At 48.4% G+C, this 13,271-nt stretch overlaps 9 protein-coding genes across 9 annotated transcripts; 4 read left to right on the forward strand and 5 right to left on the reverse strand.

Moving 5' to 3' along the window:
* Nucleotides 1–1,149: 1,149 nt before the first annotated feature.
* On the reverse strand, nt 1,150–2,200 carry PENARI_c003G11226 (putative mitochondrial folate carrier protein Flx1; the record flags this gene model as incomplete). The annotated part of the gene is made up of 3 exons (XM_022628781.1): nt 1,150–1,724; nt 1,787–2,029; nt 2,086–2,200. The coding sequence occupies 3 exons, from the start codon at nt 2,198–2,200 to the stop codon at nt 1,150–1,152; spliced, it is 933 nt and encodes a 310-aa protein (XP_022491742.1).
* A 217-nt stretch (nt 2,201–2,417) lies between these two features.
* On the reverse strand, nt 2,418–2,790 carry PENARI_c003G04658 (mitochondrial import receptor subunit TOM7; the record flags this gene model as incomplete). Its single annotated transcript, XM_022628321.1, has 5 exons — nt 2,418–2,439; nt 2,485–2,521; nt 2,575–2,603; nt 2,658–2,704; nt 2,764–2,790. The coding sequence occupies 5 exons, from the start codon at nt 2,788–2,790 to the stop codon at nt 2,418–2,420; spliced, it is 162 nt and encodes a 53-aa protein (XP_022491563.1).
* A 315-nt stretch (nt 2,791–3,105) lies between these two features.
* Nucleotides 3,106–4,258, forward strand: PENARI_c003G02853 (U2 snRNP complex subunit HSH49; the record flags this gene model as incomplete). Its single annotated transcript, XM_022628192.1, has 3 exons — nt 3,106–3,125; nt 3,183–3,558; nt 3,608–4,258. 3 exons carry the CDS (start codon nt 3,106–3,108, stop codon nt 4,256–4,258), a joined length of 1,047 nt encoding a protein of 348 aa, XP_022491952.1.
* Nucleotides 4,259–4,793: 535 nt separating this feature from the next.
* Nucleotides 4,794–5,213, reverse strand: PENARI_c003G10207 (DUF2015 domain-containing protein; the record flags this gene model as incomplete). The annotated part of the gene is made up of 2 exons (XM_022628716.1): nt 4,794–5,113; nt 5,162–5,213. 2 exons carry the CDS (start codon nt 5,211–5,213, stop codon nt 4,794–4,796), a joined length of 372 nt encoding a protein of 123 aa, XP_022492149.1.
* A 600-nt stretch (nt 5,214–5,813) lies between these two features.
* Nucleotides 5,814–6,555, forward strand: PENARI_c003G06206 (uncharacterized protein; the record flags this gene model as incomplete). The annotated part of the gene is made up of 5 exons (XM_022628430.1): nt 5,814–5,856; nt 5,942–6,036; nt 6,115–6,138; nt 6,191–6,312; nt 6,384–6,555. The coding sequence occupies 5 exons, from the start codon at nt 5,814–5,816 to the stop codon at nt 6,553–6,555; spliced, it is 456 nt and encodes a 151-aa protein (XP_022491887.1).
* Nucleotides 6,556–7,275: 720 nt separating this feature from the next.
* PENARI_c003G10033 (malate dehydrogenase) lies at nt 7,276–8,659 on the forward strand (the record flags this gene model as incomplete). The annotated part of the gene is made up of 8 exons (XM_022628702.1): nt 7,276–7,288; nt 7,358–7,389; nt 7,439–7,549; nt 7,606–7,693; nt 7,752–8,129; nt 8,180–8,264; nt 8,317–8,461; nt 8,519–8,659. 8 exons carry the CDS (start codon nt 7,276–7,278, stop codon nt 8,657–8,659), a joined length of 993 nt encoding a protein of 330 aa, XP_022491972.1.
* A 470-nt stretch (nt 8,660–9,129) lies between these two features.
* On the reverse strand, nt 9,130–9,940 carry PENARI_c003G02928 (trafficking protein particle complex subunit; the record flags this gene model as incomplete). Its single annotated transcript, XM_022628197.1, has 4 exons — nt 9,130–9,261; nt 9,322–9,411; nt 9,503–9,620; nt 9,711–9,940. The coding sequence occupies 4 exons, from the start codon at nt 9,938–9,940 to the stop codon at nt 9,130–9,132; spliced, it is 570 nt and encodes a 189-aa protein (XP_022491314.1).
* A 393-nt stretch (nt 9,941–10,333) lies between these two features.
* On the reverse strand, nt 10,334–12,272 carry PENARI_c003G08963 (uncharacterized protein; the record flags this gene model as incomplete). The annotated part of the gene is made up of 6 exons (XM_022628624.1): nt 10,334–10,799; nt 10,855–11,080; nt 11,134–11,239; nt 11,307–11,623; nt 11,676–11,996; nt 12,125–12,272. The coding sequence occupies 6 exons, from the start codon at nt 12,270–12,272 to the stop codon at nt 10,334–10,336; spliced, it is 1,584 nt and encodes a 527-aa protein (XP_022491761.1).
* Nucleotides 12,273–12,573: 301 nt separating this feature from the next.
* On the forward strand, nt 12,574–13,066 carry PENARI_c003G00964 (DUF2423 domain-containing protein; the record flags this gene model as incomplete). Its single annotated transcript, XM_022628066.1, has 3 exons — nt 12,574–12,754; nt 12,808–12,858; nt 12,927–13,066. The coding sequence occupies 3 exons, from the start codon at nt 12,574–12,576 to the stop codon at nt 13,064–13,066; spliced, it is 372 nt and encodes a 123-aa protein (XP_022491513.1).
* Nucleotides 13,067–13,271: the final 205 nt, after the last annotated feature.

Here is a 13,271-nt window from a genome sequence, read left to right on the forward strand (position 1 = left end):
CTCTTAAGAAGAATAGGGATGTAGAGCTTCTGTTAGAAACCCCTAATATGATTGGTAATAATAAGGAAGAAATAACTAGCGAGACCTAACTAATTGCTTAGATACTAAGTTAACACGCCCTTATAAAGAGATAGAGAAGTACGATATATCAATTAGATACTACTAATAATAATAAGATCCTATATCGGTTAATATAGGAAGGAGAATAATACGTAGCTACATATAGTAATAATAAATCGAGGTTCGAAGTAGCTAATACTAGAGGATAATAACTTTATTTCGTGTTAGTTATATAACAACAATATAAACATTACTTCCACCTAATCTAAATCTTACAACTCTTACTTCTTTAAGAGCGGCTATTATAAGTAAAATACTATAAAAAAACCACTACAAATTACACAATTATTATCGGTCATAAGTTAGCAAATATTTATATTGTTTATAGTCCTACTATAGGAATTCGTATCGGGTCTAGTCCCGCTAGGCCCGCTCCTATAGGACCAAAGTCTAGTCCTAGGGGAGTCCCATAGGCAGTCCTATGGCGGGAGTTCCGCGGGGAATGTCAAGGTCTACCTGTATATCACCTCTAGGGACCTATTGTGGGGTCTCACAAGACTAAACGCTACCCCTTAAGAGGGAGTAGCGGGAGTAGCTAATATATATATGAGAACTCTGTAGGTAATAACCTTCTAGCTACCGTGGCCTTTAAATTAGAGTTCTAGTTACCCAAGATGATCCTTAGGCCCTACGGTCTCCGACTTATCCAACTAAATGTAGGGGTCCTAACATCCACCGACTCCAATCTCACTAACAATTTCACTCACTGTTGCATTCTTGGAACAGAAGCAATACCTTCAGCATTAAACCGCTCATACATATAAATCTATACTACAATCTAAAAGCTTTAAAATGCTTGTAGTTTATATCCAAAGCCTTTAGATGTGGAATTTTCTGCAGAGGTACGGTGATTGAAGGGTATATTGCTGCCTACTATGTAATCTCGCGAAAGACATGATTTTGAAATAGTCAAATATTCGTTATACAAGTATAAAAAATTCGAGGTGCAGTCAAGACCCTCAGAAGATCATGTATACCACGAGAGGCTGTCCCAAATCATGTCCTAGGGCCAACATGCATTTGCGGTAGCTACGGTCTATTTTGCGCTAGGCCGGAAAGGTAGAACTTGGTGTTCTCGTACACCAAAAAGGTCACCCATGTGCTTGGAAGCACGCGAAACAAGTTCGGACCAAGACCCTTGTAAAACCCTGCAGCACCTTCACGAGTCCATATCTGGGAAATGACATCAATCGCCCCACGGTAAATCCGATGCGCCTCATAAGTCTGCAAGCGGGACCTTATGACTTGATATGGATAGGTAACACTACCTGCGAAGACCTTAGACAAACTGGAAATCGCGAAAAAGTCAACATTGCCCAATGCCCGCTCGGCGCCTCGGCTGCCATCGAAAGACACTTCAGTTTTCATCGTCCCAGACCGGATGAGTTTCAACTGCTCGTAAGCCATGAACTGAAGGGCACCATGACTGACACCAAATAGCGCCGGAACAAGGCCACGGTAGAAGCCAGGTATGCCCTCCGTACGGTAGATTTGTCTTATACCCGACGTGAGTGACGAGTACGCCCCGGGCACATGAGAGCCGGTTGACAACATGCGAGTTTTGATCACCCAGATTGGGTTAGTCAGGATCGCCGTAATAGCGCCTTCATGCGGCCACAAGTCAGTGTATAAGAGCTAGATTTCGGACCAAACAGCTCAGACATACCTGCACTTCCAGACGCCAGAAAATAATCGGACGATGCGAGCATATGATTACTTCTCTGGCGATATCTTCGAAGAGCGTCCTTCAAGCTGCTATAGCATAAGAAGTACAAAGCCCAGCTTGTAGAGTTCCCAACCAGATTCGGGGCTAATCCCCGATAAAAAGCGGCAAAGCCACCTTCATGATGGGAGATATCGCGGATGATTCGTAGAGAACTGCCGAGCCGGGACGATGATGATCGATCAACTAGAGAAGTCCAATTTAGTCTCACCATACAATCCCAAGGGAAAACAAGGGCTTACCTTGCAATCTTGTCTTGACCAGGTCAAGGGGGTGCAACGAAAGCGTCGACACAATTCCTGCTGTGAATCCAGCTAAAGTCTCCACAACGGATGACGAGAAGCCATGGCTAGTCATGAACCCGAGAAAGGGAAGAGTGATGGGATGAGGTGGAAGTGGTTGGAGAGGGAAGCCCGTGACCTCGGGAGTCGAGAGTCACCTACGAGAAAACGTCTTAACGGTATGAATCAATTGAACATAGATCACCCGACCCGATTTAAAAATACAAATGGCCTTTATTGAAACCCAACATTCCTCCAAATGGTAACTTGGCCGTTTCCTCTATTCATCTAACCTAGGCAAGCGGCGAGAACAGTCTGATCAGTTAGTACGGGTCGGAATGCAGGCTGGAGTTGAGATACCTGAACAGGGTCGGCTTGGGGTCGCTATAGGTGTAGCCTGTCATTAAGTCAGTATCCATCACATACACACTGAGTCTTATGTCTACGTACCCAGATAGACAATTAGAGGCAAGTATCCGCTGGAAGGTATCGGTCAGCTCAGGCAATGATTCGAGAACTTCTGGGAGGCTCACTAATGAATTGCAACGCGAGAAATATCGATGACCTTTGAGACGCGCTCCTGCAAAAGAAAAAGATGGGCTTAGTCGTCCCAGTAGAAGGGTCGGATTCGCGACCTACCTTGGTCTCTTCGGAGAATTGAACCATTGTGATTGTGATTGTGATTGTGATTAAAAGAGGTAGTTGGGGTTCCAAGAGATAAAAGACCTGAAGAGTAACACAGGTCGAAGCTGGATGAAGATAATGGTGAAGGAGAGTGATGCGGGTGAATCAAAAGTTTTCGGAAGTCGGGGCCAAAGTCAGTGATCGTCCCAGAGCTTCTTCTTCACTTTAACACTTGTCCCCTGCAACTTTATAACCACTTTAAGTGCCAATTTTGCTTACAATACAAGCTGCAGAGTTCGCCCGATAGTCCTTCCTTTTGTCACTGAGCTGCCTGTGTTCTAGCTGAGATCCGCTGCCATGTCTGGCGCAAGGCATTGGTAAGGCCCTTTCTCACCTTGTCCACCAGCAGGAGATATGATGCTAACTAGACCCAGGGAGCAAGACAAAGAGGCCACCGTTTATATCGGAAACCTCGATGAGCGGGCCTCAGACAGCCTCGTATGGGAATTGATGTTGCAGGCCGGGCGCATCGTGAACGTCCATCTGCCGAAGGACCGGGTTACGCAGTTACACCAGGGGTATGGATTCGTTGAGTTTATCAGCGAGGAAGATGCCGAATATGCATCGAGAATCATGAATGGAATTCGCGTCTACGGAAAACCTCTTCGTGTGAACAAGGCATCGGCCGACAAACAAAAGACTGTAGAAATTGGCGCAGAGCTTTTTGTTGGCAATCTCGATCCCATGGTCACTGAACAGGTGCTTTATGATACATTCAGCCGTTTTGGTAACCTGATCAATCTGCCGAAGGTGAGATATTTTCTAATATAAGATGACCATTGCTAATAGCATATTGCAGATTGCTCGTGACGATAATAATCTCTCCAAGGGTTATGGATTTGTCTCATTCGCCGACTTTGAATCTTCGGATGCAGCCGTCGCCAATATGAATGGTCAATACCTGATGAACAAACAGGTGTCGGTGCAGTATGCATATAAGAAGGACGGCAAAGGCGAGAGACATGGCGATGAAGCAGAGCGAATGCTGGCGACCCAGGCACGTAAGCACAATGTCCAGCCTCCTACACAGCAGCTTCCGCCCCAGTTTGGTGCGCCTGGCCCCGTGTCAGCAACGCCTGTCATGTCGAATGGTGACATTTCACGACCCTTGAGTACCGCACCATCGCAAGCACCCGACCTCGGCATGGGTCGTGCTTTGCCAGCTATGGGTTACCAGAGTGTCCCTCCTCCACACAACCGACCTGTCCCTCCTCCCGCCCCGTCGCTCAACACGCCACCACCTGGCCTTCCCGCGCGGCCACCGCGATCTCAAGCCGGCTACGGTGGTCCTCAGACCTTCTTACCGCCGGGATTCAATGGTGTTGGCCAGCCGCCTTTCAACCCACAAACTGCGCCACCTGGGTTTGGGCCACCTGGATTTGGACCTCCGACTGGTGCGCCTCCACTACCACCAGGCTTCCAACAGCCCGGATATGGTGGCAGCCGGTGATCCTCGGAGCTTCTGGTCCGGCGAACCCCCCAAAGATCTGCTACAACCCCGATAATGATTTCTTTGAAATGATTTGATGATCCAAGGACCAAAGGCACTGATTCAAGTTTGATAATTCTCCTCATGGCTACCTCGGGCACGTTGACAGGGGGCGCCTAATAGTGGCATGGAGCCGGCTCACTATTGGCAGTGCATGGTCATGTAATAATAGGTCGTCTCTTTGATACAGAAATACCAGACAGACCGGTAATGATTTTCAGCACCTGATAATTGCTATCAATATTGAATGGCAACTGTACAAGTTTAAAAGTAAAAAAAGAGACCGCCACGTTTCTTCCAAACGCGACAGAAAATCCAGCTCCAAGTGGTAGATTGTTTAGACTGCAAAACGAGTTCGAGTAGTCTGGGAGACCAGAGACCTCTCTTCCCATCAACGGGAACCCTGCTAGCGACAAAACAGCACTGGTTGTGACAAGAAAATAAAAGGAAATACAATTATGTTAAAAGAACGACTGGCGGTATAGACGTAGATAGCTCATGAAAACGAAACGAATTTGGGGTCCCTTGGACGGCCGTCAGGTCCGATATTGTTCTTTGCGAATCGTTGCTCTGTGTAGATCCGACGCGCTTCGTCGAAGTCAACCTTCTGATTCTTCATGATCTTTCGCACCTCCCTCTTTGCTTTTTGATCCAAGCCACCTCTGGAATCACCACCGGCGACATTGGCCGCTAGATCGAATTGTGACGAGCTTAAACCAGCCTCCAGATCGGCCGTGAAACTAGAAGGAAGGCGATGGTAGATGTAGTCAGGGACCGGGATTAGTGGTATCCATCGTGACCGAGTGAGGTACAGTGCTGACATCTCATTAGGACCAGTTCGGTATAGCAAATGAACCAGCTTACCTGTTCCAGAGATTATGACCGTGAAAATGAGAGAATAAAAAAGGTAGGTCATGTTGAGTATGCCGAGGTTCTAAGAGAGGATATTGCGATGGCACCCTCGACCTCTCTAAGAGATGAAGTGTCCCTGTAGATAGGAAGCAGTTATTGGGGGAAAAGGCATGGAAACAAAACAAAAATAAAAGAAAGTTGGTTTACTGGGAAAGGCAACGTCAGCGCATCCGTCGGCAGCCTAAAGGTTGGAGATATCCAAGCGGAAAGCGGAAAGCGGAAAGCGGAGAAGGCTGACAAAAAAAGGTACAACGCCCTTTACAGTTGTACCATCAAGTGGAATATCAAATAGAATATGATACTTTCCAGGGTTGCATTTGTAGGTCTTATTACCTTTGCACTTTCGAGACTCGCAAGAAGTGTACAGAGTAAAATCCGAACTAGCCGATTTAGCGTGTCGATTTGATGCCTCATGATGCAAGCAACAGAGCCAAGATGTCAGGCCACAAGGCACCAAGGCACTAATCTATTCCCAAAGTGGCCGCCTTAGCGAGACATCCATTTCAGGTCTTGGCATTCGACACACACAATTTGGTCGAACGTGAAGACGGTTTGATAGCGACTACGATCCCTCAATTTCCCAACGCAACACCATCTCATCACAATGGCCACAAACATCTCTAACGATCTGGTCTGGCAGATCACCCGTATGTTCGACCTTTCGCAATTCTAGTTGGGAATTTTTACCTCGCTTTTTCGACCCGAACGTCTGCTGATCGCTCTTTGGAACAGGCAACCAGAACAGCTACCTGGTTAAGCGCAACAGCGGCGGTGGCTCCCAGTTTTCCCGGGACCCCTTGAACGTGCTCAACAAGCACTCTTACAAGGTATGGGCCTTAGGCTGTTGACTCCGGTGGATAGCTCTTTTTTGTGAATTGATGGCTAACAATGGTTTGGGATTGCAGTACGCCGGCTATGCCAACAACAAGGTACTTTGTTCTCTTTCTTGTTTGGTTCTCAGGGTGCTAATCCTCTCCTCAGGCCATCGGTGTCCAGGGTACCGAGAACGGTGTTGCCGTGACCACCAAGAAGCCCAGCAACCCCCAGCAGCCCGCTAAGAACACCGTCACCGTCACCTACGGTCCCAGCACTGCCACCCGCAAGTAAGCGAACCTGAATCCCTCACTCATGACCCATGTGACTGTTGATCAGTACTGATGGTAATTACCCCCAGGATCTACAAGGGTGTTGCCGACAAGACCGCCAAGCACGGATACCGTGCTGACATCCGCGAGGAGGCTGTTGCCCGTGTGAGCGCCATCCGTCGCTCGCAGCTTCCCAAGAAGGACACTCCCGCCCAGAAGCCCCGTGGCGCCAAGGCCCGCAAGGCTGAGGAGTCGGAGTAAATGCATTTCTCTGAAATGACCTTGAATTGTGGCATGTGAAGGATCTGGATTGGATGGGAGACCTGATAGGCGTATATCGCCGTGCTGGACTTGGGATAGATCCCCATGTAATCTAGCAATCATGCTCCGGGGCAGAGGAAAGACGACTGTCCCCAGAGAGAAAACAAATTCCAAAAAGAAGAGTTTTCTATCGGAAAAGAAATCAGCCTGAGAATGTCGTAGTACTACTGTAACATATGCATTCAACAACCGACCAGTCGGCCCGAGCCTCAGGACACGGAAATTGCTTCCCGCCTTTTCCCGATGGAACAATCCGCGCACATGTCGGAAGTTGGTTTGGAAGCGAGAATTTCCGAATAATGAAGGAGAGAAGAACAGGTATTTGGATCCATTAGAGGTTGGGAGAGGGAGGGGGGTTTAGTAGAGCCTATACTACCTACATAGATAGACCTACACTCTACCTTGGAAATTACCTATTTAAATACGGTGTACTAACACATATAGAACCATATATGACCACATATAACCATATATAAACATAACTAACACATAACTAGTAAGTATACGGATTTAACAATAAGCTACACGTCATTCGACATGTGGACGATGTACTCCGGGGTTGCCCCTCTCAGCCCCTCTCTTTATAAATCGGCCGGTTCCCTCCTGAGCTTTCCCCTCCTCCCCCCATCTCTTTAACTCTAACCTCATTCACAAATCATCATGGTCAAGGCTGGTGAGCTTTTTTGCCTTTTCTTTTCTTTTTCCTTTTAATGAATCATCCATCACTGACTCTGTTTTTTAGTTGTTCTCGGAGCTTCTGGTGGCATTGGCCAGGTTAGTCTTCAATTGGGACCTTGAGAAGCCCCAGCTAATCACGATATAGCCTCTCTCCCTCTTGCTGAAGGCTAGCCCTCTTGTTGACGAGCTTGCCCTTTACGATGTTGTTAACACCCCCGGCGTCGCTGCAGATCTCTCCCACATCTCCTCGGTTGCCGTACGTGTGCCCCTCCCCAAAGCGTCCCCAGTGAGCGCTGCGCTGACAATAAGTAGAAAATCACCGGCTACCTCCCCAAGGACGATGGATTGAAGCTTGCCCTGACCGGTGCTGACGTCGTCGTGATCCCAGCCGGTATCCCCCGTGAGTGGCACCATAGCCAGCATTGTTTATCGTGCTTTGCTGACAAGGTGACATGTAGGCAAGCCTGGTATGACCCGTGATGACCTTTTCAAGGTCAATGCCGGCATTGTCAAGACCCTTGTCGAGGGCATTGCCCAGTTCGCCCCCAAGGCTTTCACTCTCGTCATCTCCAACCCCGTCAACTCTACTGTCCCCATTGCCGCTGAGGTTCTGAAGGATGCTGGTGTCTTCGACCCTAAGCGCCTGTTCGGTGTGACTACCCTGGACGTTGTTCGTGCCGAGACCTTCACTCAGGAGTTCTCTGGCGTCAAGAACGCCTCCGATGCCACTATCCCGGTCATCGGTGGCCACTCCGGCGAGACCATCGTCCCCCTGTTCAGCAAGGTCTCCCCTAGCTTCCAGATTCCCGCTGACCGTTACGATGCTCTTGTCAAGCGTGCGTAAAATTGATCCTTAATATGGTGATGAGTTGCTGACAGGTCACAGGCGTCCAGTTCGGTGGTGATGAGGTCGTTCAGGCCAAGGACGGTGCTGGTTCCGCTACCTTGTCCATGGCATTTGCCGGTTTCAGGTATGTTTCCCACTCTATCCTTGAAATTTTAGCCGTGACTGACTTTTACAAGATTTGCCGAGGCCGTCATCAAGGCTTCCAAGGGCGAGAAGGGTATTGTTGAGCCTACTTTCATCTACCTGCCCGGTGTTGCCGGCGGTGACGAGATTGCCAAAGCCACCGGTGTTGAGTTCTTCTCCACCCCCGTGGAGCTCGGTGTAAGTATTCATTATTGAACGCGCATTAAAAACGGCTAGCTGACATGATTGATACAGCCCAACGGTGCCGAGAAGGCCATCAACATCCTCGAGGGCGTAACCGAGCAAGAGAAGAAGCTTCTTGAGGCTTGTATCACTGGTCTTAAGGGCAACATCGAGAAGGGCGTTGAATTTGCCAAGAACTCACCACCAAAGTAAGGACTCTCACCCTCGCACCATGCATTGCAAAAACAACTCCCCATATCGAGTCTCCTTTGTCACACCTTTTCCCCTATCGATGGGTCCATCGCTTTCACGGATATGATGACATCGGGAATTGACAGAGCGTCGCTAATCAATTTTGTGCCCGGAAAGATAGGCTTTGAATGCGACACCATGAGATTATGAACAACGAGTAGACACAACAGTGTGTGGTCCTTGATCAGGCGGGAAGAAGATGGGTTTGGCACAGAATTAGCAACAAACCTGCAATGAAATAAAATCCGGAGTCCCCTGTATGGTAGCCTGTTTCAAGTAGTTGCAAGACTCGGAACGGCCTATTGTCCTCAACCGAGGAGAACCGTGAGAGAAGGATACCAAAGCTAGGGCGGTCGGTGCCATCATTGCCGTACAATGGGCCACCGAATCAATTGAAGATACAGTCCAGACCCAGGCAAATGCTCCCATCTTCAAGGCCGGGGCTGGAGGGTTTTGATCTGGAAAGTCGCACCTGGCAGGTCCGATGTCTCGGCCTGCACGGTTGTGTTAATGCCCAAATTGGCCAATGCGCCCCGAATAACACCGCAGGGAAACCAAAGGTACTAGGTCAGTTTGTAAGCTGCTAGGCCTCAATTCGAAAGTGGTTACAAGTAAATGCTTACTGCTTGCGCCATAGATATCGCATCGCTCCGGACTGCCATGCTCATCCTCCCAAAAGGCCGGAATGCGCTATCGGTCAAAACGTAGACCCCCTATTTATTTGATCACATCAGTGCCTCAGAACTCCCAATGCAGGCGCAACAATGGCCAGCTTCCTGCGATGCGTGTTCCATATTCACCTACCCGATGGTTTGTTTTCAAATTGTCCACCTGCTTCTTAAATAAGACTGTCCACAGATCCTTGCAGAGGAACTTGATCACATCGAGATTATCGGTAAAACGAGGCCGATCTCGAGAAAACCTGGATTGTCCGATTGACACAAATCAGCACACTGAACTATGGAAGACGCACTGGAGAACCTCTGAATGTAAGGAGACTGTTCAAGCTTACCGTTCCGCAAGGCCTTGTCCAACACGATAACCCAAAGACTCCAGACGGAAGAACGTCGTCTCCCTTACCTCTTCATCTTCGGTTTCTTTGCCCTCAGTTGCTAGATCCCGTGCCATACGCTCGGCCATAGGCACCAGTTCTATGAGAAGGAAGTCGAAGCATGAGGAGCTGAAGACGCGGGCGTTCGGATCCGAGGTATTTAATGGCGGGGAGGATGAATCGAATGACATGGCGAAAGCTCAAGATCAATAGGCAGCCAAGAATTGCAAATGGAATTGAATGTATCTCGAAGGACGTGATGAGGAAGAGAAGTCGGGAATGCGGAGTTGGGGAAGTCCAAGCTCTCCGCCCGAAGTGTTTGCTTATCTACGGAGATCCTACCTCCTAGGTGACTTGCATAACATGAGTAGAAGCCATTTAGAAAAAGATATGCACCGATCAACTCATTGAATGACTTGGCTCACTGGAATAGCTAAAATATTGCAGTCCCTCCGCTCAAATAATCACCTATGATACCAATATCCCAAGACCCCCGAACCTGGTCGCGCCATAAAACACCATGAAAATATGCAGCTTTCGAGAAAAAAGACGACCATTTGTGACCATGAACTGGAGATTTAAGTCTAAATTGATGGAGGATAGGAACTGCCATTCAGGGGGCTACTGGCCGACGGTAGGTGGTAATCTTGTCGGGGAAAGGATCGAGATGGCAAGTTTGGGGCGAGCCGTTTAGGAGACGGAACAGGAAACTCATCATCCTCGTCGCCACTTTCTGTGAGATCAATGACTTGGGAGACAGGTCTCTTTTTGTTCGACAGACGCGCAACGGAGGACGGGGTTGATGCCTCCCTTGACTGCGCGGGTGTCCTTTCTAGAGCGATATTTGGGGGTCCCGGTTCCTGTTTTACAGAGGGAATACCCGGTTCGCTGATTTCAATCAAGTCATCATCGTCGTCGTCGTTTGATGCTGGCGTCATACCGCCCAGCTTGACTATGTCCGAGTCACTAGGACCTGACCACGCACCGTCAGGCTCAACGGTGACTTGATCGATTTCCGATGAAGTTGTTTGAAGGATGTCATCAACGTACCTAACAGAGTTAGAAAAGGATAACACGTGCTGCAATAGACGAGATGAAAACTCACTGGTCGACTTGCAGAGACTCGAAGCTAGTTGATTTGGAACACACAGGGCAGGTCCAAGTTGGGGCTTGCTTTTGTAATTCTAAGAAAGATGATGCATCGAAGCACTGGTTGTGAGTGCAAACGATAGACCGACAAGGAACCTTGATGCGAAGGGTCGATAGAGGGCATTTCAGCGACATGACACTCGATGTGGCGACGATATCAGAGTCGTGTGCGCGATTTTTCACTAATGTCGACATATGTTAGAGAAGGTGTAAAGGAAGTAGAGGACTGTCTTACTTTCACGTATGACCTGCTCCTTTGAAATGAGTTTCCGTGTCCTCAACTGCGAGACGAGATCCTCAATCGGATGTTGTCTGACGAGGTTGGCAAGCGCGAAGAATTTCTGTGGTAAGTCAGCGAAACTGTCAAATGAATGCTCCACCAATGAGTAGCGACATAACGGTTCCAACCTTTTGCGTCAATGCATAAGTCATGACAATGTTGTTCGGGTAATCGGGCTTCTTCCGGATGTAATTGGTGACATCTGCAGGTTGCGTAGTGCCTGGTCTGTTTTTCAAGCCTCTGAGATTGGCTTTCACTTCATCGAGATTCGCCTTGAGCTCCACCTGATGTGGAAATGCGATATCCGACTTGGTGTACTGGGTAAGGCCAGAATCTGCAGCACAATATACCATGACTCGGGCGTTGGAATCCATCTGCAACTTTTGAGCAGTTCGCGGAGAAAGCATGACCTTGAGTTCCACACTATCCCGGGTTTGTTCGCGAACTTGATGAAGTTAGACTTGAATGATCAACAGAAGATTTCCAGAGTGACATACTCTTGCATTCCACCACAGGAGTTAAGGCCTCAATAATCGTAAAGAAAGGGCTTTCTTTAAACTCCAAACGACCTGGAGGCCTATTAGAGGCCGCAGGGGGTTTTGAGAGAGAATTGCCCGGACCAGCAGTGTACGGGTGGGGTGACATGGAAACCCCGAGGGTCGCCGACCGAGCCTGCGCGGGAGACTGTGAAATGGGTGGCGCCTGATATTGATTTCCAGTATGTGCTGAGTATCGCGACCTGGGGAGGGCAACATCCAGAATGCGCCGCGCTAATGCATCGAAGCTTAGACGGTCTGAGGTCGCAACTTCTTCAAGCCCTAATCCAAACTGTAAGCAACCATATTGACCAGAGCTCATTTTACAATGGGATTAAATGGAATGCGGGAGGAAGAGGAAGAGGAAGAGAAAGAGGAAGAGGAAGAAGGAGAGAGGAAGATTGACGAACGTTGGATAATGCGGAGCTGCAGGGCGATCTTCACTCCCGATACCTGGAGGCTTTCGGACCTCAACAGATCTTTTAATGACGGGTTTGTCAGTGTCTTGATGAGGGCCACCAGTGTTGGAACGTCCGTCGAATGGCCTGGGGTTGCCATGATTTCGTTCAAAGAGAGGAGTTGCAGGAGCAATCAAGGAGGACTTGGTCCGATATTCCTCAAAAGACAAGAGTCCAATTCAGCCAGAGCGATGATAAAGGGTCTGCATCTATACATCTCATGTATATAAGAAGAAATCACCAACCCCGAGTCAAGAGTGATATGCCTCGGAGGTGAGGTGCGGCCTCCGGATGACATAAGACACTTATCTGAAAAAAAAAAGTTATCACTCTCCCCCCCATTTATTTGCCTCGCTTTCTTTCTTTACTTAATTTTACTTTGGCATTTCTTCTTTTCCAAAATGGCGAAAAGTGTGCGTGCCAGCGTCTCGAAGCGCAACAGAGCCAATCTCCGCAAGAAGGTGTTTGGCCCGGTCGTTGATGCTAGAACCGAGCGACTCGCAGCCAAACTCCAGGAGCTTGCTTCACAACCCCGGCCCGAAGCCCCCGAGAAATCAAAGATGGATCTAGAAGGTGATTCTGGTATGTCCCCTGTGTTCGATTATACAAGGATCCTGGCTCACTTCTTATCACAGTCAACCAAGAGGAAACTGCTGCCAAGGCCTCTCAAGCTGGCGTAGACGAAGGTTGGTCTATATTATCACTCTAATCGTCGATTATTGACTTGCAAACGCTAACCATTCATTTGCCACAGAGATGGATATCGATTCCAAGACCTCCAAGAGCCGATCCTCGAAAGCAGGACGTGTGCAAAAGCGCAACCGCAAGCCCCGTAACTCTATTGTTTTCCAAGCACGTCCTTCCAAGTCCAAGAAGGGTTACAATAAGAAGTGAGGGTCAAGAAAAGAATGAGTTATTGAATCCCGGAGTGGCGGAGATTAAACAAAGGCGTTTGGGAGTTCACTGATGATTACACCTGCGATCCACATACATATGTTTCATAGTCTGTGCCTCATGATATACTTTACCTTTCATTGAAAGCTTTGAGGAAATTGCGTAAATATAAGTTGGGATACTCTGTACACTGGAACTAAAGGCG

This window comes from Penicillium arizonense (genome assembly GCF_001773325.1).
Source record: "Penicillium arizonense strain CBS 141311 chromosome Unknown PENARI_contig003, whole genome shotgun sequence".
Taxonomy (NCBI): Eukaryota; Fungi; Ascomycota; class Eurotiomycetes; order Eurotiales; family Aspergillaceae; genus Penicillium; species Penicillium arizonense.